General features: G+C 39.5%; 1 protein-coding gene across 3 annotated transcripts in view; it reads right to left on the bottom strand.

Annotated features, from left to right (window-relative positions):
• The window catches only part of LOC117394822 (protein NDRG1-like), a 35,660-nt gene extending 20,114 nt beyond the window's left edge, over window positions 1-15,546 (bottom strand). For 2 of the 3 annotated variants that reach the window (XM_033993427.3, XM_059010445.1), the window contains exons 1-2: window positions 15,395-15,546; window positions 982-1,047 (exon numbers count right to left, since the gene is read on the bottom strand). In XM_033993427.3, the coding sequence (XP_033849318.1) occupies window positions 982-1,035 (54 nt within the window). In that variant the 5' untranslated portion in view covers window positions 1,036-1,047; window positions 15,395-15,546. The remainder of the gene's footprint in view (window positions 1-981; window positions 1,048-15,394) is intronic. The other variant, XM_059010446.1, reaches the window with a different exon arrangement.
• Between the last annotated feature and the right edge of the window lie 2,717 nt (window positions 15,547-18,263).

The raw sequence follows: 18,263 nt of genomic DNA, 5'->3' as shown, positions 1-18,263 counted from the left end.
GTTACAAATAAAGTACTGTCTCCTTGTGTCAGTGAATTGCCCGCCACCCTTTCACAACAAGTATAAATAAATTTATAGGTTTTAAAATTTACCAGTACAACTATGCAAAACATTTCATTAAAAAAAAATCATTAAATTTTCTTAATATCTGGATCTTACCAGGCACAAATATATACTTCAACAGAAGAGAAGATACTGGGTTTTTTATGGATTTCACGTTTCTGGCACCGATCCCTGAACATTATAGATATTATAACCATTTATTGGAATCTGGGCAGATTACTTTGTTATTCTTTTGATCAGTTTAGCTGGGGTGGCTATCTTGAGGTTTAGTACTGAATTGCAGGATAGTCATGTCGTTCTAATTCTCCAGTGAATTTCACAGGGCCCTGTTTATGATATAATTGATTTGATCTACTCAATTATCTTTTCTACATTATTTTTGTGCAAGTTGCAGATAATGCAGTATACTATTCCTTTATTAGGCGCATGTAAAAGGCTCATGGATGTTGAATGATGATTACGTCTGATCTCAATTTGGGTGTTAATGTATTTTACAGGTAGTACACCGTGGTCTATTGCATGGAAGTGTGCCACAACTACACACAATTAACTTTTACACTTTCGTAAAATACATGTGTTTTATTAGATACAAACTTATAGAAATAACCACATTTATATAAATAATTTGCACGTGTTTATAACCAACGTGATGTAAAGAAAAAGTCAAGTACAGTAATTCATTATTATAAGAAATAGCGAAGTAGAGTTTCCTTCATCTCCACTGTCAAGGTGGCAGTATTTGGGTTGCAATTTACTTTTATTGAGATCTGTGCAGCCCGCTGGCTGGAGCTGTGTGCGATGTCCTGCTGTTGGCCTTGTCGAACAGTCGTATGCACAGAGCTGGGGTGACTAAAACATGAATATGAGTTTCAAGGAAGGGACATTTAAAAAAGTTCACTGAAGTTAGAACAAACATACCGGCAATTCTCTGTCAACCAGCAGTTGCTTTGAATCCTGCTTTTCACTCGTCATGATGGGTACAACCTATTATGGAAACAGTTACAAGAAGAAATGGATTTAAAAATGGGAATAAATGTGCAAAAGTTTTAGGCAGGTGTGAAAAAATGCTGTAAAGTAAGAATGCTTTCAAAAATAGACATGTTAATAGATTATATTTATCAATTAACTAAATGCAAAGTGAGTGAACAGAAGAAAAATCTAAATCAAATCCATATTTGGTGTGACCACCCTTTGCCTTCAAAACAGCATATACCTCCATCACAAAGCACTTTACAAGATAGTGAGGATCAATGCATAATACATTAAATACAGTGAAATACAGGGCATAGTACATTAAATACAAACAGTAAAAAAACAATGCAAATACATCAAATACAGACATAATACATTAAATACAAGGCTAGGGTGTGAATTTTAAACATTGTGGGTGCGTGTCATACAGAATCATATGAATAAGATGGAGTGAAAAACCTGATATAACAGATATCAGGCTTAGAGAGAGAACAAGTGGGTCTTGAGAGTTGATTTGAAGCGAGCAACACACACTAAAGCTGGAAGAGAGCTCCAGAGAGTCGGGCCATGGAGCTAAAAGAGCACTCTGAGTGTGGTGCACTTTTACTTGAGTATAACAAGCAAGCCAGAGTCAGAGGACCTCAGCTTGTGTGCAGGGACATAGCTACTCTGGACCTGTGTGATGAAGGGCCTTGTAGGCAAGCAGGAGAATTTTGAAAGTAATCCTGAACTTTATAGGTAGCCAGTGCAGCTGGGCAAGACAGGGGGTAATGTGATCATATTTCTTACATCTGGTAAGGATCCTAGCAGTGGCGTTTTCAACCAGCTGCAAAATCGGTTTATGACGGAAGACCACCATAGAGAGAGTTGCAGTAATGATACCTAAACTGCTAGAATGCACTGTCACTTTCCATGGATTAAAATGAATGTACAAAAAGCACATTGTTCATTGTTCAGGAGGAAAAAAAAAAGTTTCTAAAGGTTATGGTCATTCTTTTCCTGTACCGAGATGCACATCTGGCACAGCTTGTGTCAAAGCAGGAAGTTGCTGAAAACCACAACAGCAGCTGTTTTTTTTTTTTTTTTTCAATTTTATAGGAAGAAAGTCTACATGTAGTTTTGGGGATCTTGTTTTAAATTTAACCCTTTTATTGTATCTACCAGAAATTTCTAGTATTAACTAGATGCAGCAAACAGATGGGCACTCCAAGTGTTACTTTACATGGAAAAATTGACCAAAATCAACTGCTTTTGAATAAGGTTCTGGACCTAGGTTGTATCAGAGTTTGTATGTAAGCATCAGGTTGTTAAGTCAAGACATATCTACAGTGGAACTAAAAGCTCTTGTTTTCTGGTCTGATAACTACTTGCTCTGGAACCACTGTTCAACAACCAATTTAGTATATTTCTTTCTGTCTTCCCTGCACCCTAACTAAATTACTCCCACTCCCCTCACCCCCTGCTTTCAGTATAAACCCTATAGCTAATTCCCAGACTCAATGTGAGTGAGTCTGTCTTAACCCTTCTCTTCCCACCCCCCCCCCGAATTAAATTAGGCCTCTGAAACACATGTTCGGTCTGCAACAAGCCCACAGCCATCTTAGATGCTTTCCTCTCCCTCCACCTTGACGTCCTTGCGCTCACCAAAACATGGATCACACTAAATAACACAGCCACCCCCCGCTGCCCTCACCTCTTCAATCACCACTTTCTACCATACCCCCAGCCCAGTTGGTAAAGGCGGCGGTACTGGCCTACTTGCGCCCTCCTCCTGGACCCCTGCCCCTCCTCCCCCAAAAACTACCACCTTCCCCTCTTTTGAGTGCCAACTTACCTCCTTTGCCTCCCCTCACCACACTACCTTCCTCGTGATCTATCATCCCCCCGGCCCTCCTCCTCATTCTTTGACCATCTTGACTGCCTCCTCTCCTCCCTCTCTCCCACCCTTTCATTCTCCTAGACGATTTCAACCTTCACCTACATTGTTCCCCCACTGCTTCTGCCCTTCTCCCCCTTACCAACTCGTTTAACCTCCTGCTTCTCCCCTCCCCCTACTCAAACATCTGGTAATATCCTTGACCTTATCTTCCTCTCCGGTTGAAAGGCATCATCATCCATCAGAAATGCCCCTCTACCTCCCTCTGACCATTTTTTCCTCTCCCTCTCCCTACTAATCTCTGTACCCTTGACACTGGTTCCTTGCGTCAGTCTGAGCGACTCTGGAAGTCCTCCCCCTCACCTTTGAACCTCCAAGCCTACCATGCTCTCCTCTTTAATTTCCACTCTGCTCTGGAACTAGCCAAACGTAATTACTTCCTAACCCTCATCACTGCTCCGGCCACCCATCCCAATCAGCTCTTCTCAACCCTCAATAAGCCTACTCCTCCTGACTCTGCTCCAGACTAGCCCCCACCTCCAATTTCATATTCCACCTCCACGCGCTGCTAATGCCCTCTTTACTGCTTTCCCCCACCCCCACCCCCACATCCTTACCTGAACTCTCCTCCATCATTGCCAAGGCCCAACCTACCCCTTCCCCTCCCCCTGGACCCTGTCCCTGCCTCCCTCATACCCCCACTCCTCCTTTACCTAGTCGCCCTGTTTAACTCCTCTCTCTCCACTGGTATCTGTCCTGCCATCTTCAAATCAGTTACCATCATCCCTCTGTTAAAAAAAAAACCCTCTCTCGACCCTGCCTGTCGTCCTAATTACCGCCCAATCTCTCTTCTCCCATATTTCTCCAAGCTCCTTGAGCGTCTAGTCCACTCACGCCTATCACACTACATATCCGCCAATTCCCTCTACCCCAGATTTCAATCTGGCTTCCGTCCCTCCCATTCCACTGAGACTGCAATCCCTCCCATTCCACTGAGAATCATCTGGCAAACTCCTCCCATGCTGGCCTCTCCTCAATTCTCATTCTCCTTGATCTTTCCTCTGCCTTTGACACAGTCAATCACTCCATCCTCCACTCTTTCTAACCTCGGTATCTCTGGTACACCCTTTGACTGGCTGCAGTCATACCTATCTGCACACACCTCTGCTGTTGTTTTCAACAGCCTCACTTATCTCCCCTCCCCTCCTCTCTGACGGTCTGTGTCCCCCAGGGCTCTGTCCTTGGACCCTTGCTATTCTCCCTGTACACCTCACCCCTTGAAGCTCCTATTTCCTCATTTAACTTCCCCCATCATTTCTTTGCTGACGACACCCAGATATTCTTTTCGTTCCCCTCCTTTACCCCCGACCTTGCCGCCCATATACAGCTTGTTTGGTTGCTATCCAATCTTGGATGGCGCGCCGATACCCGCTCATCAACTCCTCAAAAACTGAAATCCTTTTCTTCCCCTCCCCCTCTTTTCCCCCACCCTGCCCCACCACCTCCTTTGTCCCTCATTCCATCAGAGTCAGTAACCTTGGAGTCATCTTCGACTCCACCCTCTCCCTTTCTGACCATATCTCGGCCATAACACGCACCTGTCGTTTCCACCTATTCAACATCCGCAAAATACGCCCCTCCATTTCCTTTTCTGCTACTAAAAACCTGGTCCACTCTCACTTACCCACCTCAACTACTGCAATTCCCTCCTCCTTGGCCTCCCCTCCTATACTTTTACACCAAATTCAAAACGCCTCTGCCCATATCATTCAACCTCCCCCGCTCCTTCCACACCTCCCCTCTCCTCCAGCAAATCTCTCCATGGTCTTGCCCCACCTTATCTGGCTGCACTGATCACCTACTATGTTCCCCCATGTCCCTTATGCTCCCAATCCCTATTGTCCCTCTGTCCCACCCTCGCCCTGTGCCCAATCTCGTTTCCGTTCCTTTTCCTTTATTGCTCCCCTTCATTGGCATAGACTCCCACTTATCATAAAACAGTCACCCACACTGCGTAGTTTCCACTCCTCTCTCAAAACGCATCTCTTTTCCCTAGCCCATCTTACTGATACTCCTGGCCCCTGACCTCCTGTTATGACCCAGCCTGCCTGACCCTGACCTAGCCTCTGGCCCTCTGCTTTCATATCAGCAACTAATTTGTATCTCCCCACCCTAGCCCAATAACTTAAATTATTTCATCTCTCATTTTTCTTGACTGTACAACATTTTTCAGGGTATCCTCGGCTCACTGCGCACCAGCGACCCCTGTGGTCTGGCCGTGTGCTTGCGGGCTTGCCTACAAAATTACTAATCTTGCAACAAACGTCTTCCAGCATGTACAGTAGAGGGGAGATGATTAGTCACTTAAAACTCACTCAACTGTTATTGTTTCCTGGCTGTAAACAGCCGATTTTGCTAATTTTGTTTTAGAAAGCAATTTAATCAAAACTGAACACAGTAACTTGTTTGTGCAATCAAGCAGCATTGCTTTTGTTTGTTTATTTAGAATAAATCACCTGACCCAATTCATAATGCACAAACTTAGCCCTTATCCTAAATGTAACCCCCTCCCCATGTACAACATAAGCAATTTATACCTGCAATACAGACTTTGGTGCAACTAAAATGCATTGAACCCAGAACATTTTAAGTAACAAGACAGGCATTTGTATCTGTGATCACACTATTGATGCTGGATTAAGTTCTTTAACCATGCCGTTTTGTAGTCTAACGCAGTCCCCCCCACATAGATTCCAACAATGAACCATGTGAACGCCTTATGAAAGTGGCTGGTGGTGATAACAGATCTACAGTGGAACTAAAAGCTATTGTTTTCTTTAGAGGCAGCATCTGTCTTGTTGCCAGCACTGGCGAACAAACAAGATGCCATAAAATAGTTTCATTTTACTTCTGTGATCCATTAACACTGCTGAATTGGCAAAGTCATTGGCAAGTGAGTTTGGAGTCATTCATAGGACAGAATTTATAAAACCACTATCAAAAGATATCAAGAAAATGAAAGAAGTGGATTAATTGCATCTAAAATTGCATGCGTTAAATGTCTGGAAAAAAAAAAAAAAAAAAAAACACACACACACACACACACACCACACTTGTTCATCCCAGCTGTCTATACTGTACTCCACAAACAGTACTGTAGTTATTTACATACGCAAGCACTAACCTGCTTTATAGACTGTTCAGGATCTTTCGGCCATTCAGAGCACAAGTTTTGCATTTTGTGACAGAGACAAACCCCATTCGTGACATCAACCGTACTTATGTATTAATCACTCGCTCCATAGCCTACCGTTTTGTACAAGGCATGGAAAGCTGTCTATAAAAAAAGTTTCATACAAAATGTATTAAAAAACAAACAAGCAAAAAAATGAATTGGCAGTGTTGGTTGTCTCAGTTAATTTTATTAATGCATGTGTCTGATATTTAGATTTAGAGATTGCATTTACAACAGGCAACAGGTGTAAAATGCGTACTAGCCCAATAACAGACTTGTAAATGCTTTCAAAAATTGCAAGTGCTAGAAGTCTTAAACAAAATGTTAGAACTTGAAGCTACTGCACTAACAAGTAACTACGATGTGATAGGTGTTACAGGTGTTATTTGCTTACGATTATAAGTCGCCCTGGATAAGGGCGTCTGCTAAGAAATAAATAATAATAATAATAATAATAATAATAATAATAATAATAATAATAATAATAATAATAATAATAATAATATAGAAACGTGGTTGTCTGAGAGTGATGGAGACGAATATAATATTAGTGGGTACACACTATATAGGAAAGACAGGCAGGACAGAAGAGGCGGAGGGGTAGCGCTATACATAAGAAATAGTCTTGAAGCCCAGGTGTTAAATCAGGACAAAGAAAACAATGCAGAATCAATATGGGTCAGAATAATGGACACAAATTCAAAGGATATAATAATAGGAGCATGCTATAGACCGCCAAATTCAGACGCTGAGCAAAATAATCTGTTATATAATGACATTCGAAATGCGTGTAGAAAAGGAGAAGCCATACTAATGGGGGATGGAGTAAAATAGAGAAAACATCCACAGAAAAAGGATGGCTGTTTTTTAAAAATGTAGTACTAGAGGCACAAAACAATTACATCCCAAAAGTAGACAAATCTAAATCAAACAAAATACCTAAAATGGTTTAATAGGAGGACACGGACAACATGCCCGACATGTCGACCTTTTCCTATCCAATTTTAAGTAACTTTAGCATAACAGAGGCAGAAGTGTTAAAGGGGCTAGGAGCTCTTAAAATAAACAAATCCCCTGGGCCGGATGAGATCCTCCCAATAGCAGAAATGAAAGAAGTTATTTACAAACGGCTAACCAAGATCATGCAACAGTCTCTTGACACAGGGGTTGTACCGACGGACTGGAAAATAGCAAACGTAATACCGATCCACAAAAAGGGAGACAAAACCGAACCAGGTAACTACAGACCAATAAGCCTGACTTCCATTATATGTAAACTTATGGAAACTATAATAAGATCCAATATGGAAAATTACCTATATGGTAAGAGTCAGCATGGTTTTAGGAAAGGGAGATTGTGTCTAACTAACCTACTTGACTTTTATGAGGATGCAACATTGAAAATAGATAACTGCAAAGCATACGACATGGTTTATTTAGATTTCCAGAAAGCTTTTGACAAAGTCCCGCACAAAAGATTAATTCTCAAACTGAACGCAGTAGGGATTCAAGGAAATGCATGCACATGGATTAGGGAGTGGTTAACATGTAGAAAACAGAAAGTACTGATTAGAGGAGAAACCTCAAAATGGAGTGAGGTAACCAGTGGTGTACCACAGGGATCAGTATTAGGTCCTCTGCTATTCCTAATCTACATTAATGATTTAGATTCTGGTATAGTAAGCAAACTCGTTAAATTTGCAGACGACACAAAAATAGGAGGGGTGGCAAACACTGTTGCAGCAGCAAAGGTCATTCAAAATGATCTAGACAGCATTCAGAATTGGGCAGACACATGGCAAATGAAATTTAACAGAGAAAAGTGTAAAGTATTGCATGCAGGCAATAAAAATGTGCATTATAAATATCATATGGGAGATACTGAAATTGAAGAAGGGAACTATGAAAAAGACCTAGGAGTTTATGTTGACTCAGAAATGTCTTCATCTAGACAATGTGGGGAAGCTATAAAAAAGGACAACAAGATGCTCGGATATAATGTGAGAAGTGTTGAATTTAAATCAAGGGAAGTAATGTTAAAACTTTACAATGCATTAGTAAGACCTCACCTAGAATACTGTGTTCAGTTCTGGTCACTTCGTTACAAAAAGGATATTGCAGCTCTAGAAAGAGTGCAAAGAAGAACGACCAGAATTATCCCGGGTTTAAAAGGCATTTCGTATGTAGACAGGCTAAAAGAATTGAATCTATTCAGTCTTGAACAAAGAAGACTACGCGGCGATCTCATTCAAACATTCAAAATCCTAAAAGGTACAGATAATGTTGACCCAGGGGACTTCTTTGACCTGAAAAAAGAAACAAGGACTAGGGGTCACAAATGGAGATTAGATAAAGGGGCATTCAGAACAGAAAATAGGAGGCACTTTTTTACACAGAGAATTGTGAGGGTCTGGAACCAACTCCCCAGTAATGTTGTTGAAGTTGACACCCTGGGATCCTTCAAGAAGCTGCTTGATGAGATTCTGGGATCAATAAGCTACTAACAACCAAATGAGCAAGATGGGCTGAATGGCCTCCTCTCGTTTGTAAACTTTCTTATGTTCTTATGTGGGGCTCATTAATCTACAGTTTAGCTGTGAATACAGTACAATAACAGACTACTTCAAACACACCTGGGAGCAACTAAACTAAAACTGCTATACAAATTAATCTGGCCAACAACCCTATACACAAGTTATGCATCTATAAAACCCTTAGTCAGATGAAAATGGAGTCATTTCTCCAAAAAGTTGAAATATGAAAGGGTAACAATTGAGAAATGAGCCAAACTGTTTAGAAACTTAATAAAATTCAATACCACAAATGTTTGTTGACTAACTTTTGGGATGTCTTATGCAAGGCAAAAGTTACAAATCACTGGGTACATCTGGTTTGAATTAGTTTTTCAAATATTGCATGGATCTTATTGTTTTTAAATGTCACAAGCAAGCTATTGTGTATATAAAGCAGTACCTAGAGGCTTCAGTATTCTGGAATATAATGGACCAAAACAAGCCAGCAACACTTATTTAAAAAGAATGATGGCCAAAGAACTCGTCAAGCAGATTTCACATGAAAATGCAAAGTCCTTCTAGCAAGATGTACTGCAACACATCGGCTACAAAACATTTTGGTCAATTATCCTTTTCTAGCAAAACCTACCTTCCATGCCCAGAAAAACAGCTTAGTTACCAATCATACAACAGAAACGTACTGTTCATTTCCACCCAATGTTGACTACATTATTGCAAACAGACCTACAGAAAGGTCATATCAGCTTTCCCAATGCAATGATAATAAAACTCAGGTATAGCTCATCTGTAGCATTCAAATACAACACTGTAAGTGATGGGGACTAGTTTTTTTTTTTTTTTTTAAGTTATTTAAAAGTCAGAGTGCTTCATATGGCTGGTTTCACAGAACAAGATTATCAATCTTGGACTAACTAATGTTACTTTACGTAAAGCAGCCCAAGACTACTGCTATATTAAATTGGGGTTGGTGAAACCAGCCGATAGAGTATTTAAGAACCAGGTCAGTCATTTAATAAGGTTTAACATGTTTTTCATTCACCTGCTGATTTTCTTGATAAAATTGTGTTTGTTGTAAAACCATGTAGTTGTTATACTGTAGTAACTCAGCCAGTGCATTAAGATTTCAGTGAACATGAAAATACTGTGTACACATTCAACACACTTTATTCTTAACTACCATCCTATGCTTAAATACCTTGTGTAAAGATCTGGAGGTTAATCTTTATATCCTTATATCCACATAATATTCTACTCCACCGTTTAGTCATTAATTACAACATACCACCTTAATTAAATGAGAATGATCCTGTATACCATTGTTTGATACCAGAAATCCCACGTGCATGTGAAAATATTGATTGCTTTAGAACCTTTTTTTCTGCTAAACTATCTGCAGAGCTACTACTGCAGGTTAAAAAGGTGCACCCGAAGTGTAATACTATGCACCCATGCACTGTTGCTCATTAGGCGAGTGGAAATGCAGTTAAAAAGCCTTTAAGGTATAATTTGACACACTAACAGTATAAACATGGGTGACAAGCAACTGCGTTATCCGAAGAGCACTCCTTTATTTAACACACAGCAAAAAACATGAATGCAGGCAAGAAGAGTTCATAGTTTAGTTTTATTTATATGGATGGCGTTACTGTATAAAATAGTGTGTTTTATACTGGATAAATGTGTTTACAATAAGAACAAAAAAGTGTGTAAGCCAATCCTCTTGATTTAGAGTCACAATGCACTTCTGATAATATTCGACTCTTGAACCATGAACATCCATGTCCAGATTCCGGGATTATGCTAAAGGAAAGTTCAATGTACGCAACATTCTTGCAAACATATTTTGGTGACCGGTGTCCTGGGGAATAAGTAGACCGGGGAAAAAGTGGATCGCCGTCTAGAATTTAAAGGGGAGGTTCCATTGTTTCTAAGGTTTCCGCCTACTAGGACTACGTCTGGGGAATTAGTAGATCGAGCCCAGGGAATAAGCTAATTGGGTAGATTAACTAAAAATAAATCAATTAAAATGAACTTTGTAAGTGTCATTTATATGTCTGTTTAACAAACGTTATAGCAACTCAAGATGTTTTTGTTACATATTTAACATGTAAGCAGTACTGCAAGGATAGGTATGCGAGCGATTATCAAAAAGTTAAAGTATGATTTTCAGTCATGGACAAAATTGAGCTTCATGCTGCGGTTACTAACTTAGGCCATGATGCACAGCAATCACGGATGCACTTGTATTATTATTATTTATTACACGCTTTGTTCTTTCATTTATTTTTACAGACAGTGCTATCATGTTTGTTTTTTGTTTTGTTTTTTTTGTTTTTTTAACTAGGATGTTAACGTTTCGTCTTTGTAAACTGTGATAGTTAACGCTAGGCCTACTCACAAAATAGACCTTGCAATACTACAATATATTACTAAAACATTTTAATTTCAATTAAAGATTGACAACATTTTGACATGCAAAACCTTTTAATATACAGTAAATAAATAAATAAATAAAAAAACCTCCCCTTTAAATCAAACTGCTGCTGCACCTTCCTTTTGCCTTGCTGCGTTTGCGCGATCCAACTTTTTTCCCCGCTCTACTAATTCCCTACGACACCATAATTAAACAAAATTTCATACAAAACACAACAAATTATGCAACATATTATAATTATATATTTTTTAAATACAAAAATCACATAAGCCATGGAGTTATGAGGGAACAGTATTTACAGAGATTTTTGATTGCAGAAATTTTTCGAAAAAAAAACAAAAATAAAACACACACACACACACACACACACTTTCTTGCAGTTTGTTTATATCCCATTTTAGCATTACATTATAGTTCCGCCAGGACACTGGAGTAGCTGAAGGGATTCAGCTGCAACAGTACATGAGATCATTTATGCTTTTCTAAAGTGAGGTGCCAGGATTGTAGATAGAAACCAGATTTACTAGTTAAGGGAAGAGAAATCCCAAATAAACAAAAAGGAGGTAAATTGCACATAATGTTTATATTTTAACCATAATCAATTGAATCTGCAGATTTAAGATCCAGTGAAGGAATAGTCAACTTTACAGTATCTTGAATGAAGTACAAAACTTATTTAGGCCCTAGTTTTTTGCAATATACCTTGTTTGTTCGAGAGGGTCCCGTCTCAGTCTTTGGCACGAATTTAAAAACTAAAACTTGTAAAAGTAACAGGGAATTATAATTGTAATCCAGACCCCTGTGCTTCCTCAGCCATAAATGTCACAAGAGCCATCAGACTTCACTTTGACACTGTGAACTCATTTGCAGATGGAAGAGGCCCGACTGCTGCATTGCATGAGGTGCCCTTCCATAGCATAAAATAATATAAGTGTCAAATGAACAAAGGTCTGGGCTGCAAACCGGTGATATACATTTTATCACTATTGCCCAACACTTCACGTGATCCCAGAGTACAGGTATGCTTTCATAAACGTGTGTGTGTGTATTCCAATTCAATGAGGATTGGCTTAAGCACTTTAACTTCACAAAAATATAGTACTGCCCTATGATATTAAATAGTTTCGTACTGTGTGCTGCAGGTACCCGACACATTGGGCCATTCAGTTCAAGTAAACTGACCTTGCAGTACAGTAAAAACCTGGAGAAAACTGCGACTATGTGGGGATCCAATGGGCTATTTCTTTGGGGCAAGCCTATATTTTCACATCTCTCAGTTGAGGGGGCTCTGAAATAGTCAAACTGACTTGATTTTACAGTGTACATTTCATTGGTCAGACTCCACTATATCCCTGTCCCTAAAGATATATGCCATACAGTATAACGACTTTCAATACGTTCCATCCCATTGGACCACCATGTCGAAGTGTATGCAGGACTGCTGCCAATGTTCTGTCTTACAGGGGGTAAGAGAAAGAAAGAAAAACGCCTTTTGTACTGTAGCTTGCTGCTTTTGTTAAGCAACATTTGTGACAAAGGACTTGTTTCACAATTGAATTTTGTAACATTACTAATCTAATCAGGTTCTTCATCTCAAATTATACTCTCCCACTTTCCAAACTATGTGGCCCAACAAATCTCCTCTGAGTGGAAATGTAACTGACTGAACCAATACAGAGGGATTCAAGAAGTGTCTATTTTATAATAAATTGCTTGGGCATAAATATTTATGCAAGTCAGCTCGTTAACTTATTTTTTTATTTTTTAATATGACAGATTATAACCTCAGACACCATTTTGGTACAGTTCTATTTGGAAAACAATGACAATAACACGACAGTAAAGCTAAATTGTATGCACACCACTGGTAATATAAATACTGTATAGCAGGAAAGTGGGAAAAAGCTTACCATAGTGCCATAGACTAGACCACGACTCTTTTGTACAGTTGGTATTGGCGCTATGCTTTGGTGGGAGAGGTCCAGGGTTCACGCTTGCCCTCCGCCTGTGTGTGGATTGCCTCACCCTGTGATGCTCCTGCCTGCTTTAACCGAGCTACATGGGTGTCACCTACCAGCCCTGCTGCTGCCTTCCCCGTGCACGCTACATTCTCCCCTGCCAGCCTCAAGTCTACCCCAGACTTGCTCACCACGCTAGTGCTTGCAGGGGTATCTGCGTCCACTTCAGACACCAATGTAGCGATCTCGGTTAACGCAGGCAGGTGCATCATACAGGGCGAGGCAATCCACACAGACGGAGGGTGGGCGCGAATCCGGGACCTCTCGCACGAAGACATAAACCCGATTATACGCTCCTTGCAAAGGAGCCGGCTGTTTTGTACAGCGGTATTGGCGCTATGCTTCAGTGCTAGGACCCCCGGGCTCGCGCCCGCCCTCCTCAGTCTGTGTGAATTGCCTCGCTCTGTGTGATGCGTTAATCGAGATTGCTATATGTTTAACTGTTTTTATAATCCGCAAATGCTACCGATTATAACCATAACAAAGGTTATGGGTGACAAATGTGGCAGAATTGTTGTGAATGTGTTTTGAAATATGCGAGTTAAGACACAACTGTTTTTGTTTGACATCACAGTAATCACTCGGTCATCTGTAGAAATTTAACTCATTGGTTACACACACAAATAACCCCCTCGAGTCGTGCGATCAAGTATAACATTTTGTAAAGATATTTCCTTGGGCAATAACTGTAATGGTATCATGGTTTAATTAATAAATAAAGTAAAAACTCTTAAATTACTATAACTTACTTTCCTTTTCCACATGAAACTATTTTCAGCTCTGACTCAGTTCTGACTAAAAACTTGGTCCAGTAACTGGTTACTCTGGCAACAACAGTGGCCGTCCCAACCGCTGCCCACAGTAACACTGTTGGTTAGTTTAGTCTACATTACCGCCAATCGGTGCACTGCAAACTCCCACGCTGCTATTTAATTGGCTTATATATACGCCTATCTGAAGTTAACTGGCAGGAAACATCCTTGAATTGTTTACTGCGCTTTATTACAGGTGACGTGAATGATAACATTGTCTGGCAATTAAACACAACAGATTAAAAGTACTTATTTAGATCAGATTCAGGACTGTAACTTGTTCTATGTTATAAACATTTATTGTCACGTGCGAGATTTTCTTTCTAACGGAGTGATTATAAACAGTAGAAAATCTACTGACAACAGTCTTTTGGGGGGTTACCATTACCAGTACAAATTCTACTGCCAGTAAAAAGTCCCAAAAAGACTTCCGACAGTATTTTAACATCAGGGCTGAAGAAAGAGAAGCACGATGTAGAAAGTGAAATGGCAATATTAAGAATGTGTTTTGTGCAGCTACTGGCCGAATCAGCAGCCTTAGCGCCACTAAAACTAGTGTTACTACCACGCACTACATTTGCCTTTTTGGAAAGTAATGAATGTACAAATACAAATGCCGTGGCAAAACTGCGACCATATTGACCCACAGATGCATCAATTCACAGACTGCACGTTTCACAACTGTCGGTCAATGACAGAGACAATGTTACAGTTAAAATGCCATGCAATGACCAAACGTTTTATACCTTTGTGATCCGAAACAAGATTGACAAATGAACGGAAATGAAAGAAAATATCCTTAATGAACTATCTTAAATGACATCATTTTGAAGACAGATTAGTGTGAATGCATACATAAAATGTTGTCCTTTGAAATGTGTTACTTTCATATCTGAATATGAAACGTACAGGATTTGTGAAAACTGCATAAGACAAGTAGTGCGACATACTGAAAAGTACCATGGTTATTAACTCATCAGGACGAAATATAAATAAACATTAACTTCAGTTTTGAACGCCAAGTAAAACCTGTACAAACTAATTGCAACTGCTGTACCACTCTGCAACGGGGTTTCCCTAAGTAATGTAACAACAATTCAGAATTCAGACAACTTTAAACAATTCAGTATAATCTATAGTAAACCATTGTCCCTATAACGCCATAAGAAAAATAAGCAATTTCGATTTCTGCATTCTTTTAATATATGCATGCATATCTGGAAATTACATAATATTACAACATATACAAACTAAATAGGCTTAAATAAATAAATAAACGTAGCTTACACTAATTTGCACAGTCTGGACTGTACATTTGATACTTCGCTTTGAAAATCTTCCGTATTTGACTACAGTTGTGCTAAACATTTTAAAACTATAGATAGCTTAATATAGCTAAGATTCAGTATAAAACTCAAAGTGGTCAACTAGTGTGTAAAAACCTTCTTACCTTTTCAAATAGCCCGGAAAACGTTGATGAGAACGTGTCCTAATGCAATAAACAAAACAGTTCTGGTTCTTTTAAGACGCCGTGTCCTCGTTTTCCTTCTAGTAGACACTGCCTGTTGTTCTTTTTTACAGCTGGCAAGCGGATATACTGCGACTTTTTATAAAGCCTTGGGAGTGAACACAGCCCGGCCCACTTCGGTCTTTCTAACTCTAGCTATTGGGCAATGATGTTCTGTTTCGTTGCAATTTTTACAATTAAAGGTGTATTAAGCCCTTGGTATGTCCGAAGGAGAGTAGGGTATTGTTGGACAGAGAGAGTCCTTTTTTTAGTTATTAATTTGTGTAAATTCAGGCATATTTCTGGAACACGCTTTGCACGTAGCTGTTCCGTGGCTCCACTCTCACAAAAACACACGTTTGTTACGCATGGTTTCTATCATGAAACCATTTCAATGGGTACAGTACAATGTACATTCACATGCATCTTATTTTCATAGTGGTGTGCCTTATTGTGACTGGCCATTCAAGAAGTACTAAAAAACCGTACTACTGTTGTGCTGTGAATTTTTTTTTATTCATGAGTACCAAAAAAGAACATAAGAAAGTTTACAAACGCGAGGAGGCCATTCAGCCCATCTTGCTCGTTTGGTTGTTAGTAGCTTATTGATCCCAGAATCTCATCAAGCAGCTTCTTGAAGGATCCCAGGATGTCAGCTTCAACAACATTACTGGGGAGTTGGTTCCAGACCCTCACATTTCTCTGTGTCATTGCTTCCAGTACAAACGTGAATTAACACATCCTAGCACAAGTTTGTAAATTCCTATTTATATATCTTTTCGTATTTTCCTTTATGTGTGTGTGTGTGTGTGTGTGTGTGTGTGTATGTGTGTATGTGTGTGTGTGTGTGTGTGTGTGTGTGTGTGTGTGTGTGTGTGTGTGTCCATCCCTACCTCTCCCTAATCAAGTTAAAGGAAGCCCCTAGTCTGACCTGCCACAATTCACTGAACCCCCCAGGTGAGCTTAGTGACAACTCAAAGCAGCCCAGCAAAAAGCCTGACAGCACCAAATTGCACAGGATCTCACCAAGCAAGACGGCCAAGCTGCAAACACAATTAGGGAACCCCATGCATGCTACACTACAGTACAGTCTATAAGGCGCAGCACTGAACCCCGAATCTGCATACTTAATATTAAAAAGGAAAGACAGTGGGAGTGTGCTGGCCAAACTAAACCCAGATTGTTTGAATTGATACCTTTCTACACAGTATGACCTACATTTCTACATTACAGCACAGTTGGTAGAGAGAGAGCATCGATGCCAGAGTAAAGCAGAGACTCTGATGAAATACATGAAATGCCATGCAATACATTATTTCATTTAATGCTGACAAGACAAGAATTGACACTCACATTCTCATAGAAAGTTTGGATCTGTTCCGCTGAAAACGAGCCCTTGGGTGAATCTAAATGCACCCACGATTTCATGTACAGTAAAATAGTATTATGGAGTATTGCTAATTACTGGTTGCTTCTTGTTTAATAATTGTTCTTTTTGAACACTTAGGGCTAGATTCTCAAAGTATTAACTCCTCATTAGTGCAATTCTTTGTTTTCTGACTAGAAAAAACACCAATAAAATGTCTTAAACGAATAAGAAACAACTCAATACTTAATTCATGTCTCTTAATTAAATACAAGTCTTAAGCTGAGGGAATACAGAGGCACTTTGTGGCTTGGAACTTGGTTTCAGGAGACTAGGTTTCAGGCCACTGCAATGGCACACCAGGGGTTTAATACAGCAAAAGTTGCCTCAAACCAGGTCTGCTGGTCTCCTGGAACCAGGTTTCAAGCCACTTTGTGTTCACTCAGCTTTAGTTGTTTATTTCTGGTTTGGTATCTTTATTGGGTTCATGCTAATCACAAACTGGAGTAAATAGTTTGGGGAATTTAGCCCTTATAGTAGAATTCAAATTCACTTTATTGCTTGTTTTTAAATGAGTCCAGTATACTACAATTACAACAAATAATAATTATATTTAATGAAGTATCCACTCTTCTCCACTCTTTTCTCATTTTTTTAAATGTTCAAATTGCATAATTCGTGTGTTAGCTATTAAGGTGAAGCCAGGTCAGGCTAGTGGGTTAGGCCACTGATAAGAAGTCTGAACTTTCACCAGGGTTTCTGAAAGTGGGGTTGTGACGAGCAGTTTGAGTTCCGTTGATTCAGTGTTTTTTTTATTATTTTATTAATCCATATCATTCTCATTTCCCCAGCATACTGCAGTATCATATATCAGCATGATATTGACAATTGTTTTGGCCATTGTGATGTATTTAAAATACGTTCTCAACACATCTATGGACTAAACATTGTGAGATAGTCTACAATATTCTAGCTATTTTTACATCTTCCAAAACAAACTAGTCTGATTTACATAGCTGATCATAGCATTGTGATTCCGCTTTGTTTATACAGCAATTGTCATTCTAATTACTGGTCTCTACCAAACTGGATATACTGGTGTTTATTTGTCTCAAGGGAACTTTGGTTTGGTCCACTTTTCTTTAAATAACTAAGACATTAACACCATTTTTATACTGTATATCTCAACATGTCTTTTTTTTCCTTTAAGAAAAAATGGGGCAAATTGTCCTCGCTTTAAAATCAGTTCTTAAAAATTATAGGATAGACACCTTCTGTCTCCCCCTGAACCTCACATTCAAGTTCAATGCCACACATACGAACCCAGCAGCACTATGTGGAGTCCTATTTACTTGAAACACATAGAGTGAATGGTGAATCCAAGTACCATTGAAGTGAAAACAACCTTGGAAAATGTAAAATGATAAGTGACTTGTGGAAATGTTG

Source organism: Acipenser ruthenus, chromosome 3, assembly GCF_902713425.1.
Source record: "Acipenser ruthenus chromosome 3, fAciRut3.2 maternal haplotype, whole genome shotgun sequence".
In the NCBI taxonomy this organism is placed as follows: Eukaryota; Metazoa; Chordata; class Actinopteri; order Acipenseriformes; family Acipenseridae; genus Acipenser; species Acipenser ruthenus.
The sequence above is the reverse complement of the archived record's forward strand: the minus strand, read 5'-3'. Positions and strand labels throughout refer to the sequence as shown.